Source organism: Oreochromis niloticus, linkage group LG16 (genome assembly GCF_001858045.2).
Source record: "Oreochromis niloticus isolate F11D_XX linkage group LG16, O_niloticus_UMD_NMBU, whole genome shotgun sequence".
Taxonomy (NCBI): Eukaryota; Metazoa; Chordata; class Actinopteri; order Cichliformes; family Cichlidae; genus Oreochromis; species Oreochromis niloticus.
In genome coordinates this window covers 14,417,274-14,441,440 of record NC_031987.2, presented here as the reverse complement: position 1 = coordinate 14,441,440, position 24,167 = coordinate 14,417,274, and the positions used below count along the sequence as shown (strand labels likewise).

The window sequence follows — 24,167 nt, the reverse complement described above, 5'->3', positions numbered from 1 at the left end:
AACCGCTTAGAAGAAAAAAAGGAATGCTGGTCCCATTACATTTCCTTCCTTCCTTCTTCACATCCTAACTGTACTTCCTGGCTCTTTCCTTACTCCATCAGCCAGCTGCATGGGAGCAATGATTCTCGGCTCTTTAAAGTGGCAGCTGGAGGAAGTGACAACTGGGCAGAAAAGTGTCTGTCGCTGAAGGGGGGGAAATAGTCCACCTACTACTATGGCAGGTTGGCCTTTCTCACGTTACCCATTTCACCACAGAATGCCGCCTCGGATACCGATCCACGGCCCCCACTTCGGAGAACCAGACATAAGCGACACATAGAGCTACGAGGGACGTTTTTAGGATGGGAAGAATGTGTCTGAGGGTGAAGGGGTCAGCGGTGACGGTGTGAAACCTAAAGCCTTGCAACCGCAGCTCTACAGGATGGATGACATGCAGCCGTGACCAGGAATTTGGGAGGTCAAGGCTGGGTATTTGGGATTCCCTCGGTCAGAGTATCTTTAAGAGGAAGGAATTTGGTGTATAATGCAATGAAGGGTTAATGGGTGTGGAAAGGTCCTCCTTGCTTGGGTTTACAGTGTGTAGCAGCTGCTGCTATAAAGTAACTGATTACCAAGTTTAGAAAATAGCTGGGATTCAGGATGTTCTACAAAGGTATCAAGTATCTAAAGTGTGTGTGGGAGCTCACATATACAAAGGGAGGTCACACAAAGGTATAGTTAATGCTCATATTCCCTGGCAAATTAATAGCCAGGAAGGAAGAGCCCCAAAGGCACAACAGTGTTTCTCATATTTGCTAATAGTCTCCTGTGTACGAAATGGATTCTTGCATAAAACGTTTCACTGGAAAAATGGTTATAATTAGCAGATATTGTGGATAAAGCTAAATAAATGCAATTAATTTCATAATGGAAGCTCTGATTCATCCAAATTTGGGTGTGACGGCGGGCAGGGAGTTTCTCGTATGTCTGAAAAAACAAAATGTGAATATAAAGTCTGCCAAATCCAGCAGCCTTGCAGTATGAAAAAAAAAACACCCTTCGATACTTGTGTGTTTTTTGTTGGGTCACTTCCATTAGAATAACGTATTGGGTGTAGAGTAAAGGACACAGTGCTGAGGGTTTTATGGTGGACAGGATGGGCCATCAGGATGAGCACACCCATGTACCGACCACTCCTCTCGGTCCACCATGATTTCTAACCCTTGTCAACGTCTCCACCTTAACAAACAGTGGCCTATAAGGAAAAGCCGATTCTAGATTAGTAACTGGCAAATTGGCAAACATGCAGATTTATTTAATGCACAATCTGCAACAGAATCCTGTGATGCAAAAGGTTAAAAAAGATGTGCTCCTATCTACACAGTTCCAGCTTTATACAACCGCGACATTCACAGCAAAGACACATCCATACGATTTATCCTGGTGCACTTGTTTTTAGAGTTGAGTTTAATCCTCGTCTTAATTCACTTGCAGAATTCCTGCTTAATTAAATCCAAGCTGTGGCACTGTGGAGTTCAAGACCCTGGCATCATTCCATGACACCGAAATTCACTTGAAAACCAGGACAGGTCATTCATTCACTCTAACACAGCTCAGACTGGAGATCTGAAACAGCAGGTAGAGATAAATATATATTTTGATGCTGTTTTTTGTCCATTAGTGGTCTGTAACGCAGACTGGGACTTCCCTTTATTTCAGTTTCATTTTAACAGTAAAAAAAGCAGTAGAAAGCACAACAAAGTCAAACCAATATGTTTTTTAGCTTAAAAATTTAAAACACTGCAAATGAATGTAGTCAAGTCCAAAGACGACCAAAGAAATCAAGTAGAATGAAAAATAAACTATCCCAAAAAACTTACACCTATTTGGAGCAAATGCTACAGGATGTATTGATCTGTTGGTAAAGGTCAACAGATACAAACCAGATTAAAACTGAGCTGAAATAATAACCTTCCTCTTCGCAGCATATCACTGTAATAAAAGCAGATTATGAGGCAAAATCCAGCTCACCTCCATCTGCTCGCTACACATTCGGTGTGTGCAGCAAATTATTGAAAGCTACGCTCGAGGCTGCTGAATTTATTATTGTATGACTGAAGTCACTGAAAAAAAGAAATGCATCGATAATTGTCCAATCAGTTTGCATTAAACCTGCCTTTGCAAAGAAAAGTGTATGGAGCACCTCCTGCAAGGTGAAACTTCTGTGAGTCACGGCATAGTGCATCACTGAGGGGCACGGCTGATAGGGAGGTACAGAAGTAGAGGATGGGAGGAGATTCACTTCCCTGTACTCCATCTGTCTTCTCTGTGAGTGTGTGTGCCCTCCTCTGAGTCAGAGGGGCATGACAAATCAGACCTAAAGCCAGCCTGGCTTTCACCTACATCAGAGTGTGAGTGTGCTGCTCTCTGGACTGATTGGCAGATGACACATCCAGCTCAGCAGTCACTGCATTGAGAGAGGCATTGTCTAGCCTCTAATTAAAGCTACGCACAGGTTTCCCTGAGAAGCTGTAGTAGTTTTTGTCAGGGCAGACATTTGTATGACTAAGAGGCTTGTGTGGACAGTGAGGTTGCCACTCTGGCTCCATCCTGTAGAGGGATGGGATACATGAGCGGCTGATAAAGGATCACAAAGACCGCAGACTACATCATAATAAGGGCTGCTTTTACAGGGGTGTGAAAATCATGAAGTGGTCTGAACCCATCCCGCACTTATAAAAAGCTCAAAACAGCATGGGGAAACAAAACAAAGGATCATGAAGGTCTCAAAAAACCATTTAAGGCTCCATATTAAAGCAAAGAGCTAACTGAAAAGTATTCATACCGCTATGGAGAAAGCAGGCGAACTCACCTCTAAAAAGAAAGTATTCATCTTAACCAGTGCTCGACCTCACGGCTCTTTGTAGTCTGACTTCAGGGTACCACAGCTGAGGAGGAGAGCGGGCTGTATTCCCAAATTATTCCCATCCGCTTCGGTAAGATAATAAAATCTTTTCTCTTTTTTTCCGGATGCTTGCTCAGAACTCTGTGCCAGTCATGAAACGAGTCATTCTGCTCTCTGATTTTCGGACACTTTCGGACTTGTTTTCTGAAGTGTCCCGACAAGCCGCTGTGGAGCTGCCTGCGCCGTTTCTGCTGTCTACTCATTTCAATGGACCCGGCATATTATGCAGGGAGGAGGAGCCTGCTGAGCCACAGCCCTCCCCTCAGCATACGCCCTCTTTGTTCCTGTTTCTACAGATTTTAAAAGGATGTGCACATGTATCCTCATGATGTTCAACATACCAGGTTTTTACTTAAAACGATTTATTATAGCACAGCAGGCCTAATATGAATCTACTTCTGTGTATATCTAGGGTGAGACTGAGTCTGATTCATTATTTTGCTTCCTGGAAAAAATATACAGGGAAGAAAGAAGCAGATGAGGAGGAGTAAGTTGGTTTTATTTTAGCAGATGTCTTGTCTTTAAAAAAAATCTTTCCGATAAAATAAGCATTTTATCATTATTTGATTTGGGGACCTTCTTGTTAGACTCATATGTTTCCATCAAATGATGTGTCTCCACCAAGTAAAAACTGTAAAGCATATTGAGCACTGAATGCACAATTGGGCTGTCAGTCTTCTATTCTTCAATGTGTTTTTCTTTCTTTTTCTTTACCTAAGAGTCACTGACGGATGAAGAAACAATGAGGCCCCCGGGTACAGATACATAAAGGCCCCACATTCATACTAAGAAGAACCAAAGCATGCATTCCCTTTCATTTTGGCACATTTTGGTTGTATCTTAGTAATTTTGCATGCCTTTGCAGCCGTTCTTTGTCTCTTGTGAAGTCAGTTTGTGTGGTTTTTGCTGTTTTGCATCTAGTATTGTTGCTGTCTGTCTGATTTGGGTTGTTTTACATTTTGCTGTAGTTGGTTTGTTTCTAATTACAGCTCCTTTGCATCTCTGTTTCCATGTAGGGCTTTTTTTTTTTTAATGGTCATCTTATGGTCTTATTTTCTAAACACTAATCGGCTCCCTAATGTGGTGTTTGTTTGTATTTGTTTATTTTTAAGGGTATGCATTTGTTGCAGTTTTTCTACTGGCACTGAATTTGAAAAATATTCAAATACCTCATCACGCCAGGTGATTCATCACCTCCTTACTCTCACTTTATTTTTTTTAAGGATTTATATTCAAGCTGTCATGCTATTAAGATAAATAAAAATATATTTAGATGTGTCATGGTGCCAAATTTAAAAATGGGTAGCCAGTGTGTCTTTCAGCTCATTCTTTTGGTTTTCTTTTGGTTCACAAATCAATAATAATAAATAATGAATAGATACATTTTATAAATAAATAATGATATGAAGTGATGTATGAGTGATTGACAGGGTCCTCAGCAGCCGTTCATAAAATCACAGACAGCTGCTTTACAGTCTCAACACAAAAATCATTTTCTTCTTTGTATTATTTGTAGAAATCGAACAAAGGATGTGCATTTTGCAGGTAATGTACTGCCTGTGCTAACAGGTATGATAACAGTGGATAGATGAATATGTTACTCTATATTGAGCAGTCATGCAACAGACCCAGACTGCAAGCTGTATGCAGTCTGTTATATAATAGATGCTCGCTGTGTGACATGGCAGAATGTTTTGGTCAGTCTCCTGATTTGATAGTGTTGTTCTCACAGCTTAAAATGATTTTATAATTTTACTTTATAATTCTCTTTTCTTTTTAAACTTTTATGATTTTGAAACACCATGTTTGCAGTGATGGTGCTATATTACCACTGGTTAGTGGGTTTACTACACAGTATTTTAAAGTAACTTATATATGGGATGTTCAAACATCTCTCTAAGCATTTTTGCAAAACCCCTCTGAGAAAACCGTTTCCTTTATTTGTACCCTTAATTCACCTCAATACTAGTGGCAACATCTACTAAATAGAGCGAAGTGCAATCCCCAAATCTTGCAAATCCTCCTCAATTTTGTCTTTCAGTTACTGATGTGACCTTTGGGTGAACTCAACTTTTGAGTCAAATTGGTGAATTCAGTCAAAGTACATTATATGCACTGATCAGCCTTTCTGGCTCCTAATATGTCAAAATGCCTATTCAGCATTTCTGTTGCATTAGATTGTACAAACCTGTTGTTGGTAGTCAGTTAGTTAGTTGGTACTTATTAATCAAAAGGTTAAGAGCAGCTTTCATAAGAACAGTGCAGTCACTGTTTTGCGTTCCTGTAAGGATTTTCGGGGAGTAATACTTGAACAATCCCATTGTCGTGCCAAAGCTAGTTTACCGCTCACAGACACTTTGACTGGAGGTGATTATACCCTCTCAGAATCACCTGACTCACACATGGGGGCCACCGGGTGCCCTGACTCTCTGTTGTACAGCCCAGGTGAATCACTATGCACACCAAACAGATTCTCTCTCTGTGACTCAGAGCAATTTTACCTGTTTCTGGATAATTATTCCTAACCTGCATCCTTTCCTGATAAAAATGATAAAGCAGTAAATATCACAGCTAGAGCATGAGTGTTTGCTAAGACGTAAAGCCTTTATTAGATGTGTTAAACACACATCTAATGTGGGTCAGTACATGTCCCAAAGAGAAAAAAACAGTTCTGGCTGAACTTAACAAAGGGGGCTTGCTGAGGATATGCAGCACTAGACCACAATTAAACTCACTGCTTTTAAAACTACATACAACAGTGGAAGAACTACTCTTTGAGACAGCAGGCAGAGCCGACTATGCTTACTGTCTGCATGAACAAAGAGAGCGAGAACAAAACATCCATTTGGTTATCAAGATCCCCAAACTGACTGGGGGGAAGACCGGTAAGACCTGCTGTTCTTGACCCCTGCTATCAACTCAGCCAGCTGATTTGGTCCTTTTGCATTAAAAAATTGACTGTGGTTAGTTAAAAGAGAGTCAAAACACTCCCTTTTAGCTCTTTAAGTTACTAGTTAACAGTAAAAAAAAAAAAAAAGATTAATTCTAAAAATCACACTTTTGAAATGGGGATTTGTTTTCTTTAAATCTTCAGGCTTTCAATGTCAGTTTCAGGAAGGCATTTGGATACATTATTTAATCAGTTTATATCTCCATTTAAAAAGGTTTTATCCTAGAAAAATCCTACATACCAATGAGTGGAATACCAGGCATACCAGGAAGGGGCCAATGATAAGCTGAGCTATGAAATGTATACTAAACGTTTGCTTTAATAGTGAAATTATGTTTATCTATAGAAGCCTGTTTACTCCTCTCTCTGTTTTTTTATCATGTGAAATTTATAAAAGGCAGGAAGAATACCCAGTGTTTAAGCATCTGTTTAGTGCTTTATTTTACAAGCTTTACAGCTCTTCTTTACAAGCTACGCCCCCAGATCCTGCTCTTACAGTGCGTGGTCCACTGAAGTAAAGATCAGTGGACAGAAATGACCACATGCAGTAGCACCATCAGCAGGGCCAGAGCAATATATACTTCATTCATGAAAGCCATGGACTCCACTTAAAAGGTACCGAGTCATGTGACCATTTCAGATCTGTCGATTGGCCCTGTTATATAAACATCTGGGTATTTGTAAAAAATAAAGCGTCACATGTGAGGAACTGTGTTTTTGAAAGGTTAATTGGAGATAGAGTCTACGATGATGCCCCCAACCCCCACTGGTGGGAAAGACCTCAGGCAAAGTCATTCAGGTCAGGTGAAGGATCCTTTTTGTAGCCTCGTGTCAAATAATGGACAAGTCGGGATTGAACACATGTGACGGAGGTCCCAGTGATGGGGGATGACTGATGATCCTCTCTACAGCCACAGGCTGTTAGTCACAACCAGACCATGCTAACCACTTAACTGGAGCTGCTTTGATTATGTAAAAAACCTCCACCCATAAATTGATGAGTGAACAGTGGGAGGCAGCTAAACAACAAGCGGGATGAACCCTGGGTTATCGTCAGCTGGAAATATCACTGGTGTGTGACCTACAAATATTATGTTGTGTTAACTAAGAGCAGGTTTGAAATCTGTGAAGTTAGCACAGTTTATAAAATAATGAAAACTGAATATATTATTAATGATAATACCAAGTCATTTGCTTACCTTAGACACTTTGCACTGGTATGCAAAAGTAGTACTATAAAATTAGGCCTAAAGACAAATCAAAAACCAAAAGCAAAGTGGCCAAAATTGACCAAACTTAAGTGAAGAAAGACATGAAAGTCCTAAAAGTGATCTTTTATAATGTTTTCTCTTTTTTGTGTGTGAATGGTCACGGTCATCCAGGGAACAAAGCAACAGGAAGATGGGAGTTAGGTAAAATTAATTAAATCAAAGATAGTTTAGCCAAGATGGATGGCCAAAGGAGAGCAAAGACATTGAAGTAAAAATGGATCATCTAACAATATCAAACAAAGGTGATTCGATTTTTATTGTATCACACTCGCAGGCAGCATCACCTAAATGTGTAAATATGGTCGATGACAAATCCTGCTGTAGCTTTTATCGAATTATGGTACTGATCCTTGAACCTCACAGAGTCGACCGGTCTCCAGCACAACACATTACTCACAGCAATGTCAGCAACTCCTGTGGTTTTATATAAGAGATGAAGGGACAAAAATATCCTTTAAGCGAAAACGATTTAGTTGATGTTATTGTAATTGATTTTGTTACAATAAAATGTCATCGCTTTATTCTGGGGGGGGGGTTTAATAGCAAGCTTTATATAAACAGAAGGTTATTTAAATTATTAGGAGATCAGCAAGTGTGTCTTTTGCCAATGGCCGCTTTTTTGTACCTGACCATTTTCAGAAGACTTTTTTGTATTTTTTAAGTCATTAAACACTCACCTATCAAGCATAAAACCAGCACCCAACTCAAGGAAGGAACCAGTGTTGTGTCTACACATAACTCACAACTCAGCGTAAAACAAAGTTTGTCAGGCATAAAATAGTAGTTTTATACCAACAAGGTAATTTCCAATATGGTGTCCTTAAAAAAAACTCTGAGGAAACTTGACAGGTGAATAGTTTCTGTAAGTCATGTCCTTAAGAAAAAAAATAAAGCAAAAATAAAGAAAACAGGGAGTAAAGGCTGAGGTATGCTAATTACGCAAGACCTGGACTGAAAATCGGTGGCAGCAGGTCTTATGGAGAAATGAATCTACATTTGAAAATTTTGGTTCAAAATGTCATCAACATGTGCAAAGGAGCTCAGGTAAGAGTTAGAGACAGAGGTTAAATGGTGAGTGTCTCAAACCATTTGTAAAACACGGTGGAGGCTCAGTCATGGTTTAGGACTGCACTTCACCCTGCGATGTTGGAGATCTTGTCGAAATTGATGGAATTACGAACACATAAAAGCACTTTTCAGCAGATCCCAAACACACTTTCTGTCATGGATTGACCTCCCCAGAGCCCACACCTCAACATTACTGACCATTTTGGGATCATATTTACAAAGAACAGCATAAAAGGCAGAATGTTCTTCAACAGGCTTGGAGAACTATTCCTGAAAACTACTTAAACAAGAAAGTTTACCTACAAAGTTCAGACTGTGTTGAAGAATAAAGGCTGTCATACCAAATATTGACTTTCAAGTTTGTTTGACTTGTACAACCACTGTTTTTGCCTTATATACTGTATTTCCATGTATGTTTGCACATCTTTCAATAGATCAGTAAACCTATTTCTAATTTTTCTAGCAAAATACAAAGAAATGATGGTGCTTCTGCACAATACTGTATAATTGAAATTCATCTGCTCCTGATCTAAACAATAAAATCAATTATGGAAAAAAATGTAGGATGTAACATTCATTCCAAGCAAGCAAATGCTTAATGGGGTCATTATTATCTTAGCTTAGCTTGTGAACATGCTAATGTTAGCTAATTAGAAAAAAACAGACTTCCCCTGCTCAGGCTGAAAGCAATGCCATTCATTTTGCAGATAGTCATTTATCAAATCAATCTGATAGCTTTATTTTGTCAGGCAAAAGCAAATAATCTAATGGACTCAATGGCTGATAGTGGCGCTGGGATAGATCCCTGCTGCTTGTGTAGCTAAAGATAAAGATACAAATGAGTGTTAAAGTTTAAAGCCTGACAGCCAGTATGCTTTTAGTTAAGGGGGGGTGAAAGAATTTCAGAAAGACATTCCTCGCTGTGATTAATTTGACATAATAAGCCTCACTAACAGCTATTATTGGAGCTAAAGTCCAAGCATCAGGATGTCACAATATCACCACAAGCATTCCTCAGAGCATACTTGCACCCAAAATGCATACCATACCTTCCCTGAGTTTGAGGAATGAGAGCCAACTCACTCTTCCCCATGCTCCCCCACACTGTCCATTTCCTGTTTGTTTATAGAGCCTTGTGTTTCAGTACTCCCACAATATGTGACTTAATTGCTTTAAGAAATCTACAATTTTTTTTTTCATTGATCCAAAAAAAAGAAAAACTACAGGGTTACATCAGTAATGAAATACAAACATAGCAAAGGTATTTTGTCATGGTACTTTTTTATTGTGTGTTGTTTGTTTCCCAGGACCAGATTCTCTCAGATGCCAGAGTATTATGGTTTGTGCGCCTAACACTGACTCACTGGTCATTCAGAGCCTGAGAAAACAGGCAAGGTACATTCCTCTGCGTAGCCTGACCTCTGGACTGATACAGAAACTTCTCGGGAATTCATTTTGTTCAGCTGTGCATGAATCACAGGCAGCTCAGCACTTAGATTGCCCCCTCGAAGGGTTGCATCACTAATCAGTGAGATTTACCGTATATGTTCAGAACTGGTCATATTAGCAGCTGGTGTGTAACAAGTAAGCAAAGTAACCAAACTTCATAACCATAAGCTTGAAGCTGCATTTAATAAAATATTTAAATCAGGAGTTAAAGATTGAAAAGACTAAGCATGTAAAAGATCACCTAATAAAAGTGAGATCTACTCTTCTGTGTATGAGGACCTCAGGTAAAGAAAAGTTCAAAAGTTCAGTTTATCATGGATTACCTCTTTATCTTTAAGAAGAGACAATAAAAACCCACTGCGGTTAAGCTGTAACAAAACAGAGGAGCTAAACAACCATAGTGTGATGTTTTAGTCTGCACCCAGTGGTAGTAGATGAAAAGTAGTGTGCCTAAAATTGACCCCTGTTGGACTCCATAGTTAAGAAAAAGCTGGTATTTCCTTAAACATCACAAAAGATTAATTTAAACAAAGAAGTCCAACCCAATCTGAGACTATTCAAGAGATTAACATGCCATACTATGTCTAATACTGTTCTCTGGTATTTCAATTCAGTTTTATTTATTTATTTTATCACAACAGTTGCCTCAAGACGCTTTATATTGTAAGGAACAGGTAACCACTGACCTCGACTTCTGGTCAGTGGTTCTTTCTACAATTTTAGGTTAAATGTATTTATATTTATTATTAATTTTCTATAATTAAAATTTCAATTTATCTTGTAATTTTATACATTGCTGAGGTGTTTCCTCTTGCCTATATGGCACTGTGTTGGAATGTGAGGGGTCCAGGGGATGGGAGGATGTTGATGATCCTAATGTACACAGCTGTATTTTGGTCTTGAGTTGATACAATATATAGGTGGAAAGGATGTGAGGAAACACCTGGAAGGTAGGATAAACTGAAACATAAACTACACTACAATCTTGAAACTGAAAACTAAGAATATGCTACTTAGTTATTTAAACCATTCAGTTTTTACACCTGGTCTCTTTAAGATATGAAATATAACATGTTTAAATCACTAGGAAAGGTGTTTCTGTTTAAGAAGATGAACGATATAAAGTTGAGCAGATGATGACTTTAACTGAGAAATGGTTTTTAGTAAATCAGACAGTGGGCATAAGGCCACACAGAGGAGCTGTGACAAAGGATCTGACACCTGATGTTGTCAATCTTACTTCAAATAATAATAGTACTAATTCTTAAAATAAGGCCACGGATGGGCAAACTGCATTGATATAACTGACATTTTTGTTTTTGTTGCACTTTGTATGAAAATGATTGCTTGATACAAAATACTAACGGCATTTTATTTTGAAAGCTTCCCCACCTCCCATAAATGCAACTCACTGACATGTTTTATGGCCCCATCACATTAATTAATTCCAAGCAAAAGCCAAGATAACCCCAGTTCATGTAAAGCTGATGGAATTCCTAACATCAACTATTCCAAATAGACTGAAGTGGATTTTTTGGAGGTGTCATTTCGGGGGCGGTGGGGATCTGAAGACACCTGCTTCCACCAGAAACAACAAAGAGGGTTTATTCTGGGGGTAGTGGGTAGTGACAGAAGGGATGGTTCAATCTAATTACAGACTCTGGGGAGATGACTTCATTGAGATGACGCCCAGCCCTAGAGCGAGTGGGGTTTTTTTTCTGTATCTCCCATCACACCAGGGACAAGCCTGCCTAATAATTGTAGGGTAGTCTGGACTGCACCTTTAACTTGCACAATAATTAAAAAGTGGACTCCCGTGCACTGCAAGATGATCTTGTGAGTTAAACAGTTTCTCTAGTGTTTGTATTATTCTAAATCCCATCTTTTAGGCGTACACTTATGCTTCAGCACCTCAGTAATTGGTATGGCCCGCAGTGCATTAGTTTGCTGGGAGTTTTTTTTTATGGTTTGAACATCAATTTTCCACAAGGGAGGGGGGTGCAAAGATGGGATGTTGACAGGCTTTCCTCAGGCACTACCATGCTCATAACCAAATTATAAGCCCATGCACGTTGTTCTTCCGCTCATTCCCAGGGCAATCGACAGCATCTGACAGTGGGCTAATGAGCCACAGAGTCAGAGCATGAGTCCTATCTGTAGCTGAGATCAGCTGCCATTAGCAATTGTGATCGCCCCCTTTTCAATTTTCTTAGAATTGACACTAATGAAAGAAGAGGCAGGAAATGACATCCGTGTTTAGGCCGTCATTACTGTAAAGTAGATAGAACTGACAAAAAGAGTAAAAGCATGTGGAGAAGTGAATCTATATAACCATACAAGTGCAGTGATGGGCCTGCAGGCAGATGGAGGATCTATTAACTGAAATTGCCAGGATTAGTGTATACATGTCACATGGAGATAAACTGCTGTTCCCATCACACATCACTCCATCAGCCACTTAAGAGCTCTTTCTAACCATAATGGAGTGCACACAGGCAGAAAAAGTAGCCTGGAAGCAACTTTGACTTTTCTATGAGTGTAACGAAACACTAGGAAGGACACAACAGCCTCATAGGAAAAAAGAGTGTATAAAATTTAATTAAATGTATGCAAAACACAGCAGAATGGCTACTAATGTGTTACAGTGTACGTAAATGGTACAGGAACAGGGCTTCGTGTGTTTTACTATAGTAGTTTGAGTATGCAAGGATCAGTACTAATGGATTCTTTTAATCTGAAGGTAAACTGTAATCATCTGTAATCTACCTTAATATCATTAGTGTTCAGTAATGTCCCTGTGAAACTATGTTAACCACATAAGACGTCAGTCGCAGCTCTTTATATATTGCAGCGCCATCTAGCGTCCTTAAAGGAACATAAAGTTATAACACGGGTATATTTCCTATCAAATAGCTCCTGATAAGTTATTATTGTAGCACCAACATCGTGATATTAGCTTGCCTGAGAAATTTTCCAGAGGAAATTAAAAGGTTGATATTAAAAAAAATAAATAGATAATTCCACTGATGTAGATGTTAGTACTGGTTGACATGCAGTTATCATTCATACCCAGTGAAAAGATACATGGACACAGAGCTTATAGCTTTAGGAGCGGGGTCCTAAAGCTATAATAAAGCAACCCGTTCCTGAACTGGCTGCTTTGTTATTTTGCCATGCAAAACACAAAGGGAATTGTTCTCAGCCTACATAATGCATAGTATGACAGCATGTTGTTAAAAGCAAGGCGTCATAGGGTGGCAGGATTCCCACTCAGTCTGCACCGTTATAGACTTAAATACTTCTATTTTGTCGTTTTATTTTTTGTATGTTCATATGTGTAAATACCCCCAACAATAGACAGGTATACACACAGGAATGCAGTAAAGTTATGTTACTTAGCTATTCATATTTTTTTTTAATTTAAAATCTATAACCACATTGAATGTTCGCCTCTATGTTTTCTTTTTAACTTCCAAGTGGGCTTGACATATTTGGATCAAGATTTAATCTTGTTTATTTTTATTTCATTTATAATTTAAGCATTGAGATATTTATAGTAGATTAAACGTCTCTATTTATGAGAAAAAATAATAACTGGTAATGAAATTGGGAGCTCACTGATGACGGTGATGATAAAAGGGGCCTGCCAGAACAGGTTTTGAGGCGAATCGACAGACTTTAGGACCCAGCTGATGACTAAATAAAAATCACGTGGTAGTGCTACTGAAGCGGGGAGGACTTTGACTCAACGCTTCCCCCTGTTAATAATAGACTTGGAGTGAGGTGAAAGAAGACTGTATATGTTTGCATCTATAGCTGTTATAGATGTTTTAGGTTTAACCGTCACAGGTAGGCAGCGGACATGGCTGCTGCTGCTGCCTTACTCCTCGCCTCACTGACTCTTGCCTGTTCAGCTGTGAGTGGAAATTTGGTAAGAATGAAACTAAAGGTTTTTTACAGTAGTTCAGTCAGCTGATCTTTCTTTCTTTTTTCCCTCCCTCGCTCTACTTCCTTGAAAGGTTCGTGCAAAAAAATAATAATTTCTGTAGCCTTTTATATGTACATACATACATAGTTTACCTACAGATGTTCTCGCAGCATCATTAATATCTGTCCAAGCTGCTACCCAAGTTCAGTACTGAGAGATATGCAGTGGAAGTTATAGACAGATTATCAGCACTTTGACTCTCATAGCAGTTACCGTGACTATATTGCAGGCCTCTGGAGAGAGATCTTTCTCTATAGACTACAAAAGCAACTGTTTCCTGAAAGATGGGAAGCCTTTTCAGTACATCTCAGGGAGTATCCACTACTCCAGAATCCCACGGTACTACTGGAAGGACCGACTCACGAAGATGTACATGACTGGACTGAATGCCATCCAAGTGTAAGCTGAACTCATCGCAAACATTTCAATATAAATGTTTTTCAACTGGATTGTTTGTTGGCCTTTATAAACATTGTACATTTACCATGTCTGTATACACAGATATGTGCCCTGGAACTTCCATGAAACGGTACAGGGAGTTCAAAACTTCACAGGAGACAGAGATCTGGAGCATTTTTTGGATCTGGCCAACCAGACAGGTCTGCTGGTCATCCTGCGTCCTGGACCGTACATCTGTGCTGAATGGGAAATGGTGAGAACAGAGGTCATAACATCCACATCCCAAAGGTGCTAATTTGGATTGAGATATTGAAATCTGGTGATTGTGGAGAACATTTGAGTACAGTGAACTCAACGCCACCCTATTAAACCACCACCAGCAGTCTAACCTGTTGATACAAGGCAGCATGGATACAGGCGTTTATTTTACTTAAACCAAGTTTACAGCCTACCATCCAGTGTTGCAGCAGAAATCTCATTAGACTAGATTAGTTATTTGTGTTAATGAGCAGTTGAGCAGGTTCACCTAATGAAGTGGCTGGTGGTATATATTACTATAACTGTAGTAGGATGCACACATTTATGTCATATTTCATATATTAAATATATAAAATTAAAATGTGTGGAGGTATTTTTTTACACTGCTCTCTAAATCCATGTGGTGAGATAAAAGAGGCTGGCTAATCGCATGATTGCCCAGGTTGCTGCCTTCATTCCCTTCTAATTTTCTCTTGCAGGGTGGACTGCCAGCGTGGTTACTTCAAAAGCCAAACATCATACTGCGCTCTGCAGACACAGGTAAAACATGCACCTATGACCCTTTTTAAAATGTATATCTTTATGCCCATTATGTGTTTTCTCCCAGATTACCTGCAGGCAGTCAGCAACTGGCTTGCTGTTCTCCTCCCCAAAGTGAAACCTTGGCTCTATGTTAACGGGGGAAACATCATTACTGTCCAGGTAGAGTTCTGAGTGGGTAGTTATAAAGCTTTTTAAGAGTTATTGTATTATTATTGGATTTGAAAATATACAATCTTAACTGCAGGTTGAGAATGAATATGGGAGTTACTACAGCTGTGACTACAACTACATGCGTCACCTGCGCACTCTCTTCCGCTTCTTTCTGGGCGAGGACGTCATCCTGTTCACCACTGACGGAAACACAGACAAGGAAATGATATGTGGGACTCTGGAAGGATTATATGCCACAATAGACTTTGGGACAGGTTGGTATTGTGTGATAGTGTCCAAAGAAGAAAACATCATCTTCTTGTTCTTTTAGAGATCGTTGTTATTTCTGTGTTCTTTTCTCAGACACCAACATCACTGAAGCCTTCGCCCGGCAACGACGATTTGAACCTCGAGGACCCCTGGTTTGTTACATATCCGTTCACTAAACATAATCCTAACAAGCAGTGACTGAATATACACAATATACACTCACTGGCCATTTTATTATGTACACATGTGAAATCTAATGACATCCAATATGATTAAAAAAGCTGCAGAAAAAAATTGTGCTGACGTTCACAGTGGGTGGTGGTGCATTACTAATCAGTTACTTTTAATTTATTGATTGATATAGAAATGATTTAAAATGGAAAAGCTGAGCTCTTTACCTTTCTTCCTGGATACACTTAGAGTAGCTTTGCATGATTCACAGTTCAAAATAATCCTTATGAATCTTTCAGGGTGTTTCTCCATCACCTTCTAAAACAAATCTTTTTAGGTGCATCTCGTTCTGGACAACTTCCCCTTTAACAACTTTCTTTTTGGTTTTCTTTGTGTTAAAGGTCCCCTTTCATACAAAGACAAACCTCAAATCAGGCTCAGGTAGGACAGCTATCTTACACGACCAGCAGGGGTGCAGTGAAAGCAGCTAGAGAAAAGAAAGGCACAGTGAGGTGGACACAATATTTGAATGCAATGCAATCACGTGCACCACTTCCACCACCTGCTATTATGTCAATAATGTACTATAGTTAAAACCTCTTTCACAAGTAAAAATGAATTTGTGGCAGACCGTATGATTTCACAGGTACATGTGATAAAACTGTCTTAAATTACGTTGCAGGTGAACTCAGAGTTTTACACTGGCTGGCTGGATCACTGGGGAGATCAGCATGCTGTGGTTGATGCTCAGAAGGTCAGCAGAGTGCTAGGAGAAATGCTAACCATGGGGGCCAACGTCAACATGTATGTCTCCACAAACCCCCAAACCTTCCTCTCTGTAGAAACGCATTCAAATAATAAAACTGTGTTAGTATACCAATGTAAAAGCCTGATCCAACAACCACAACAACTGGTTTATTTTCCCAGCTTATGAGCTTTCCTGCAGTATCAGTGGCATTTAGCAAAAAGTCATGTTTGAATCCAACTGACAACGAGCATTTTCATACCTCTCTTTTAAATTACAGCGAAAGGCCACTGTCCTTTTACAGCTACTCATTTCCTACGTCATACTTTTGTCCTTATACCATACTAGAGAACCTTTGCATGATCCAGAGTTCAAAATATTCCTTATTTACTTGAATTTACTGAAACAGGAGGTAGGTAGGAAATCTGTGATCACAGCCAGAGCTGTGCCTGATGGAGGGATTCCCACTCATATCATACAGAGCCAAGACTAGCCTTTGGCTCAAAAGTGTTACACTGATCACACATGACAGGCCTCCTTTTTTGAAATGTTTGAACTGGATTAAGTTGGCAGATTAATAGACATATGGAGAGGTAGATTCTTTTACTGCCACCTGTTTTATTCGAAAATGAGCATCTGTGTACCCTTCTTCTTTCCCAATGTCAGCTGGAATGGGCTACAACCTCACTGTGACCCTGTGGGGATAAGCGGTTAAGAAAATGAACGGATTATGTTTTCTTAGTTTTCGGATAAGCTAGGTAAATTTGGCTAAAAGGACATCACAGTGCCACTGTAATCAATGTAATGATCGTTGTGATCCTTTAATTGGATTAAATAAAAGCCAGCAACCTCATCCTTTAAGACACCACTGCTAATTTCCTCTGATATTACACTCTACCTGTCTTTCTTCTCAGGTACATGTTTGAAGGAGGAACAAATTTTGGCTACTGGAATGGTAACTTATTGACATAATCTCAGTATTCATTCATTAATTGTCTCAGTGCCAGATTATATCACAGTTTTCATGTTTTAGATGCAGATAAAAGCCCAGTTTGCAGTTTAGTGGTCGCTAGTAACGCTCTGTTGTTCTCACTAAGGTGCTGATCATGACACCAGGTTTCGCTCAGTAGTCACAAGTTATGATTACGACGCCCCGCTGACTGAGGCAGGCGACCCCACAGAGAAGCTCTTGGCTATTAGAGATGTCATAAAGCAGGTAGAACTGATTGAACAGCCACCTGCTAAGGCTGATGTCCTGATTAATGCATGATTAATTCATCACCATTTCTCATCAGTTTAGAGAGATTCCCTCTGGCCCCATGCCACCAGCAACTCCCAAGTTTGTCTATGGTTTTGTGACCCTGCAAAAGGTAGGATCATTTCAGGAAATTAATCCCAATGTCAAGAAATATTTTTTAAAATGTTCAAAACTCAAAAAAGTGTCACTTTAACAGGTTGGGTACATTAGTGGCCTGTTGAACACCCTTTCACCCCTGGGACCAATCAAATCTCAGTATCCTATTACGTTTGAAGAGGTGAAACAGGTATGGGGTGTCTGAGGGAAACAGTGGGGAGAGCATTATTGTAGAAACACTGTAACTCTTGAACCATGGAGAACTTCTAGACTGTTGTGTCTGCAACCTGTGTTGTCTATTGTGTTCAGTACTATGGATACGTGCTATATCGGACCACGCTGCCGCAAAACCTCTCAGAGCCCACACCACTTATCTCTCCACTGAATGGGGTTCATGACCGTGCATATGTGTCCGTCAATGGGGTAAGGGCCTGACTGTGAACTTTTGTTGATGTCCTCTTCAGGGGAAAAACATTGATGGTTAAATCTGAGCTTGTTTGTCTGTGTCAAATTGTGAAGTTTCAAATATAAATGATGTTGTATCCGTTCACGCTTTTGGAAACATACAACTGTTTGAACAGGTTTTCCAGGGCCTGTTAGAGAGAGACACTGTGCTGGTGATGAATGTCACTGGACAGCAGGGGGACACACTGGACATCCTCGTAGAGAACATGGGCAGGGTTAACTTTGGCAGCAAGATCAATGACTACAAGGCAAGTTAATTAATAGAGCAAGCAAGCAGAGCACAAGCATTTAAAAACATACATTTCCCTGCAGCTGTTTGGAAGTCGCAGCAAGTAAAACTATGGACTACAGGTTTTAACTGGTAAATATTGTGTGAATTTCAGGGCCTGTTGAGCAACTTGATCCTGGGTAAAGATGTTCTGACTGACTGGAAGATTTACCCTTTGGACATTGACGGAGCCGTTACTGGTGGATGGCCTCACACCAACAGCCGAAAGTCTGACCCTGCTCCTCGGAGAGAACCTACACGTGGACCAACCTTCTACATGGGGACTTTGCAGCCCAACGGCTTAGCATGGGACACTTTCCTCAAGCTCAATGAATGGACTAAGGTAATGCTGACTATATCTAGGGACATTCTGGACCTGGGAGACTTTATTCTTTTGTTTATTTACCCCACATTTCTAGCAAGGAATAAAATAACTGTATTTTTCTGGATGTTTGTTTTTCCTTCATCAGGGTCAGGTTTGGATTAATGGTGTGAACCTGGGACGATACTGGCCAGCCAGAGGGCCTCAGCAGACTGTGTTTGTCCCCGGACCCCTGCTCAGCACCACCCTGCCCAACAACATCACGGTGCTGGAGCTGGAAGGAGCTCCAGGACACTTGAGGGTTCTTTTTATGGACCGACCTCAGCTCAACATCACGCCTAAAAAGTTGTGACAGAGCCCACTGAATTTTTAAAGTATAACATTTTCTTCACATTGCAGCTATAAAAATAATTATCAGCCTGACTGAAGCACAATAGTCCTCTGAACACATGATCTCACCTGAAGGAGATGCTACACAACAGTGTTTCTATGGCATCTGAGACACAATCTGATGTCAGCAGTTTTAATTTTTGACACAGAAACACTAAACACTTAATTACTTGCTGTTACAATATTCACCAAGCCTGTGCAAAAGAAATATATGCTGACTGTTGTTTTTAATTATTGCTTTTCTTTTTGCCTGATTACAGATGCTGTAAATAAATTGTACATTGATTTTATTACATACAGTATATGTATCCGAGTGTCTAAAATCACCTGCCATAATAAAATTAAGGCAAGTCAAAGCCTTAAAAAGCCAAATTAACCAGTACTTTTAATGAGGTAGATTCCTCTCCAAGTGAAATAGTTCCTAAATGGATGCTAGGTCTTTCCTGGGGGAACATTTGCTTTCCGGTGCGCTTGAACACAGCGGGGAGTGCAAAATGAATAATCCAGGTACTGAAAAGGGATCTTCCCAAGCAGAGTCTCCCCACACAACCAGCACCTCCTGTTGACAAAGACAAACCCACAGAAGAGTCACACTGTATTTCAGTGCAGCTTTTAAATAACTTGCTATTACATTATGCATTAGATCAGCGAGAGGATGGCTCTTGAGAGACGTACTTGATATTAGAGATGCTGGCTCCTTTTGCAGCAACTTGCGCTGCAAATCTCTTCTCTGCTGCCAGAGCTCTCTATAATCAATAAGCCAAAGATGAACATTTCCAAAAAACAGCCTTTTACAAGGAATCAGCTGCAGAGCTTTAGCAGTAACCCACCTTTTCACGATCAGTCAGAGATGCAAACTGCTTCTTTTCCTCTGCCTCCAGCTCTTGTTTCCTCTTTTCCTCTTTCTGCTCTTTTTCTCGCTGTTTTTTCTGGGCCTTCTGGGCCTTTTTCTTTTCCAGCTTTTTCAGTTCAATCTCTGTCGCCAGCGGCCCAGGGATCTTTAATTGCACAGGAGTAAGACAGTCAAATTATCAGCTTGCGTTTAATGCGATACATGTTCAAAGGTGCCCGAATTTAACCTCACCTGGGCCTTGCTGTAGTCGTATTTGTCGGGATTATCCCCCATATATTTCCGAAAGACGTTTCTTGTGTCTTTGTCCGGGGCAACAATGTACGGTGTCTGCCCTTTATTATCCCTGTAAAGGAATAATGTAGAGATAGTAATTAAACCTGGGCAAGGTTTCACTGTGTTCACTTCAGCTGCTACACGATCACACTTTTACAACGCTTGACGATAATATTCTTTATACCTGCAGGAGGGGTCTGCTCCTGCATCTAGGAGCAGGCCGATCACTGCCTTTTGTGCAGCAGCTGTGGCAACATGCAGTAATGTGAACCCTGAAGCGTCGATGGGTTTATTGAGGAGAGGACTTGAGCCATCAGAAAGTTTGCTCTCCAAATGCTCTTGACCCTCTGACTTTTCCACAGGGAGCTGGAGGAGTGCGCGCAGAGCTTCCACATCCCCAACCTTGCAGGCAGTAAAGAGTGCATCCCTGAGGCTATAGTCACATGACTCTTCAACAACATCTATAAAGAAAGAAAGCTTAATGTTGAGTTTTCACACTTGAAAACAATGCATTACACAGCTTTTGCAAGACTGAGAAACAAGTGGAAAAACATTTTTAAACCCCTACTCACCATCCACTTGTTTCTTGCTCTGTACCTTCCTTTTCCTCTTGCTCTTTGACTGCACTTCATGTGGGAGATCTTCTACTGGTGTAGCCTCTGGCAGTTCCTCTTCTTTACCTTCTGCTTCTATGCTCTTTGGTTCTGTCCCAAACGAATGTGATATTTCATAAATTTTGCAGAACAATTGAGTAATAAACTAGCATGCCTTGGATTCCACCTGTGATGATATAGTTGATCGGATCTACCTTCAATTGGAATTTTAGCTTCCTCCTTCTTTCGTCTCCTCCTCCTCTTGTGCCTGGAGGGATGGATTTCACACTCCCTGAGGTCCAGCATTCCTAATGTCATCTCCACCATCTCCAGCTGGATCTCCTCACCCTCTTCTTCATCAGTGCTTTCGCGGTTTACTTCAGCTGATGCAAGCAATAAATTTGCAGTTAAGTTTACTAAGCTTAACATTTTTATTTGATGCTATAGTTTATCCACAGAGGTCAACAGAGAGCTTACAGAACATGTTTAAACATCTTAAACCTACCTTTCTCTTGATCTGCGTTTAGTTCTGCTGTGGGTTTAACAGCTTTTTTCCACACCTTTTTAGTTGGACTGAAGACTGCAGAAATGTCTGCGTCTTTCCCTGAAAAAAAGATATTAGTGATTGTGCGATAAATATACCTTAGCTGCATAAACATGTGCAGAAGACGTGTTATTATTTAAGCACTTCATGCTTCTTACCATACACATGAACTGTAGAAAGGACCTCATGTACCCTCTGTACCTCTCGAAATGTTGCCCTGCGTGTTGCAAAAGGGATTGTGCAGATCCTGGGATCTTTTTTATCAAGAGGACCTCCTCGACCACCAAAAAAGATAGTTTTGTTGTAGCTGGGAGCTCGTATGAATATTTTAGAGGCCGCTTTCAAGTGTTCGGCCCAGGTTACAAGAAGGTCCTGAATCTCCTGCAAAAAGTACAAAAAAAAAAAAAAAAAAAAAAAAAAAAAAAAATAGAATAGAATAGAATAGAGGCAGAGAATTTAACCACATAGCCAAAACTACATACTCTGGCTCCACGGCTACACTACCACAACCTCACAAAAGTACATGATCTATTCTTGGAGGAGAAAACTAATGAATCAGCCAAAGGAATCTTGAGCTTTTATAGCCACTGTTTGAAAAACATCAACCAAACTTTGTGAAGAAGAACAGATAAGGCATGGCTTTCACTCAAAAGGCGATCTGATGGAGCTCAGTATGACCTTGACTAGCGCCGCCTCATTGTGTCGTCGCAGTGCAGCTCCTGCAGATCTTGGCGCATGACTGCGGTTCTGAGAATCTCGGAGTCCCTGGGCAGTGCCTCGTTTTGCTCGCACTGTGTATCGGTGGAAGGTCTTGTGCAGAAGGACTTGTTTTCTGGAACATAAAATACATTGTGCTGGACGCTTCACATCTCTGTGAATTGGCTGTTGTTGTGCTTTTAATTTCAGCCATAATGTGTAATATGAAAACCTAGAAAGCAGGGAAATAAAAAATTACCCTTCAAATACAGCACCAGCAAAATGACCTCCTCCAGTCATGAGGATGACCCACGCAGTCTTATTTGTTATAGCTTTCAGAGAGGATCCTGCATCGTGTTCATCATCCAACTGAAACTTTTCAGGAAAAATGACAAAATATTAAATTATATAGATCTAAAGTGGGGTTTTTTTTTAACAGATTACAGTTTTCATTGGACTGATCCTCACCTTTCCCTTAAGTATGCAGCGGTAGACTAACAGATAATCTCCCGCTGAGTTCTGGAAAACCAACTTGCTGGAGAGCCGACCAGCTGTTAAAGGAGTTTCACCTGAGCTCTCCATGTCTTTGTCAGAGACCGTTCTGCTTTTAACTCCAGCATCGCTGTCCGAGTTTTCTTCCTCTGAGTCGGACTCTGAGCCCGAGATACTTGATAAGTCTCCTGTAAAGTGACAACAATAGGTCAGCTGTTCCAAACTCTTCAGCCCTTTTTTTTTTTCCTAGTTAAACTCCATCTTAGATGTGTAGGACTCCAGTTTCCTCACCTGCACCCGTCTTCCTCTCAAACTCCTCCGCTGTGAGGGGCGGCAACACAGTCATCTTTTGTCTCAAGTTGAACCGATGCCAGTCAAGCTTGTAGTGCTCCCTCTGCAACACAAAGTACGTGTTCAGGCACCGGTTCTCAATGCATGAACAGATTGTAGAGTACTGCGTGGTTACCTGCTCCTCGCGGTTAGTAAAGGGACATCTGCAGGCTGAGCAGACCATCTTCTCAGACACCTCTCTAACCAGGCTGGACTCGCCTTCTCGCGTGTCATCTTCTGCACTTCTAATTTCCACACCTGTGTGAAGGAAAGACATTTATTCAACGACTGAATAAACTGGGCATCTTTTTTCCCCACAACAACATATGTGTACCATACATACAATCTGAGGCGAGGTCAATAATTACACCCTCCTTCAGGACGGGGTTCACCTCTCTCAATCCAAAAACCTCATCATTCAAGCACAAATCAAAGATGGAGCGACAATCTTTGCGGGTAGTCATCGTTTGCTGGTTGGTTTATATCATCTGTCATGGAAAAAACAGAGAAACCTGCTATAAGCTGTAGCTGGCGATCACCTAAAATAGTGTTTGGCTGGGGCAGATCCACGACAGTTAACTGAACCAGATCATTAACACTTACTCTCCTGCACGAATCATAAGAGCAGCTGGCAACAACCTTAAGCCTATATTTATAGTGACAGTTTTGATCTACAAGGCTAACCCAATTTTGCTAATGTAAATATGAGTGTGTGCTCTTTGAACGACACGTTTAGCCACAATCTACTTAAAACACCGACTCTGTCCACTTCCTTAAACGGGACTTTAAGGGCATTACAATTACTAAAAGTTACAATGAACTACTGTGAAAATAGTAAACGACTTACCATAAAAGGGAATGACAAAAAGCTGAGCCAACCTTAGGGTAACATGTGATTACGCTGACATTTCTACGGAAGCCCAAGAGCGTCATGAATGCTTCAGCGAGTGGCGTTCAAAGACCAAAGGTTGTGAATTAGCCGATCTTTCCTTTCAAACTGCTTTCACCGCGTTTCAGCAACATGCATATATCAGTGCAGACATTTACATGACAGATTACACTATTTATTCAGTTTATACACAGGTTTTCTTTATAATTTCTAATAGTTTACAAAAGTACTGATGAAACTTAAGACGCTAGTTTGTGTTTTAAGAATAAACAAACAAAGTTGAATCTAAATTACATAAAACAGTTAGTTGAGTTAATCTGCCTGACTAATGGTAAAAGGCGCTTACAGACACTTTATTAGGTACATATTTTGAACCGATCATTGACTATGTATAATCATAATTAATTAGCCAATCACATGAGACATCTAGATTCGTTTCAAAAACCATCCAGTGAGCGTCAGTCTTCTGTAAGAAAATGCCTTGCTGATACC

At 40.3% G+C, this 24,167-nt stretch overlaps 3 protein-coding genes across 6 annotated transcripts in view; 1 reads left to right on the top strand and 2 right to left on the bottom strand.

The window, feature by feature from the left end:
• myo10l3 (myosin X, like 3) overlaps positions 1 to 3,142 on the bottom strand; it is a 57,026-nt gene extending 53,884 nt beyond the window's left edge. For all 3 annotated transcript variants that reach the window (XM_025903893.1, XM_025903894.1, XM_025903895.1), the window contains exon 1: positions 2,852 to 3,142. In XM_025903893.1, the coding sequence (XP_025759678.1) occupies positions 2,852 to 2,872 (21 nt within the window). In that variant the 5' untranslated portion in view covers positions 2,873 to 3,142. The remainder of the gene's footprint in view (positions 1 to 2,851) is intronic.
• A 10,280-nt stretch (positions 3,143 to 13,422) lies between these two features.
• glb1l (galactosidase, beta 1-like) lies at positions 13,423 to 19,304 on the top strand. The gene is made up of 16 exons (XM_003447424.5): positions 13,423 to 13,613; positions 13,900 to 14,069; positions 14,172 to 14,322; positions 14,807 to 14,867; positions 14,935 to 15,029; positions 15,115 to 15,295; positions 15,384 to 15,442; positions 16,144 to 16,265; positions 17,121 to 17,161; positions 17,304 to 17,422; positions 17,502 to 17,576; positions 17,661 to 17,750; positions 17,870 to 17,983; positions 18,142 to 18,273; positions 18,409 to 18,636; positions 18,764 to 19,304. Exons 1-16 carry the CDS (start codon positions 13,545 to 13,547, stop codon positions 18,965 to 18,967), a joined length of 1,911 nt encoding a protein of 636 aa, XP_003447472.1. The 5' UTR covers positions 13,423 to 13,544; the 3' UTR covers positions 18,968 to 19,304.
• ankzf1 (ankyrin repeat and zinc finger peptidyl tRNA hydrolase 1) lies at positions 19,036 to 23,806 on the bottom strand. Of its 2 annotated transcripts, none has more exons than XM_005453023.4 (16): positions 23,634 to 23,806; positions 23,130 to 23,274; positions 22,923 to 23,044; positions 22,748 to 22,850; positions 22,433 to 22,644; positions 22,224 to 22,339; positions 21,947 to 22,100; positions 21,427 to 21,649; positions 21,230 to 21,328; positions 20,940 to 21,107; positions 20,704 to 20,835; positions 20,316 to 20,592; positions 20,090 to 20,201; positions 19,836 to 20,003; positions 19,681 to 19,751; positions 19,036 to 19,564 (listed from the first exon to the last, which is right to left on the bottom strand). In XM_005453023.4, exons 2-16 carry the CDS (start codon positions 23,248 to 23,250, stop codon positions 19,438 to 19,440), a joined length of 2,205 nt encoding a protein of 734 aa, XP_005453080.1. In that variant the 5' UTR covers positions 23,251 to 23,274; positions 23,634 to 23,806; the 3' UTR covers positions 19,036 to 19,437. The 2 variants fall into 2 exon arrangements, with proteins under 2 accessions (XP_005453080.1, XP_005453081.1); XM_005453024.4 differs by lacking the exon at positions 23,634 to 23,806 and adding an exon at positions 23,390 to 23,583.
• Positions 23,807 to 24,167: the final 361 nt, after the last annotated feature.

Bases quoted from the DNA above. Each gene is read 5' to 3' on its own strand.
- glb1l (XM_003447424.5), top strand. From the start codon at position 13,545: ATGGCTGCTGCTGCTGCCTTACTCCTCGCCTCACTGACTCTTGCCTGT. The intron at 18,274-18,408 runs GCAAGTTAATTA...TGTGAATTTCAG, and splicing joins GCAAGATCAATGACTACAAG to GGCCTGTTGAGCAACTTGAT. The intron at 18,637-18,763 runs GTAATGCTGACT...TTCCTTCATCAG, and splicing joins AGCTCAATGAATGGACTAAG to GGTCAGGTTTGGATTAATGG.
- ankzf1 (XM_005453023.4), bottom strand. From the start codon at position 23,250: ATGACTACCCGCAAAGATTGTCGCTCCATCTTTGATTTGTGCTTGAAT. The intron at 21,650-21,946 runs GTCATACTGAGC...TACTTTTTGCAG, and splicing joins ATGAGGCGGCGCTAGTCAAG to GAGATTCAGGACCTTCTTGT. The intron at 20,593-20,703 runs GTGAGTAGGGGT...CTTTCTTTATAG, and splicing joins GAGCAAGAAACAAGTGGATG to ATGTTGTTGAAGAGTCATGT.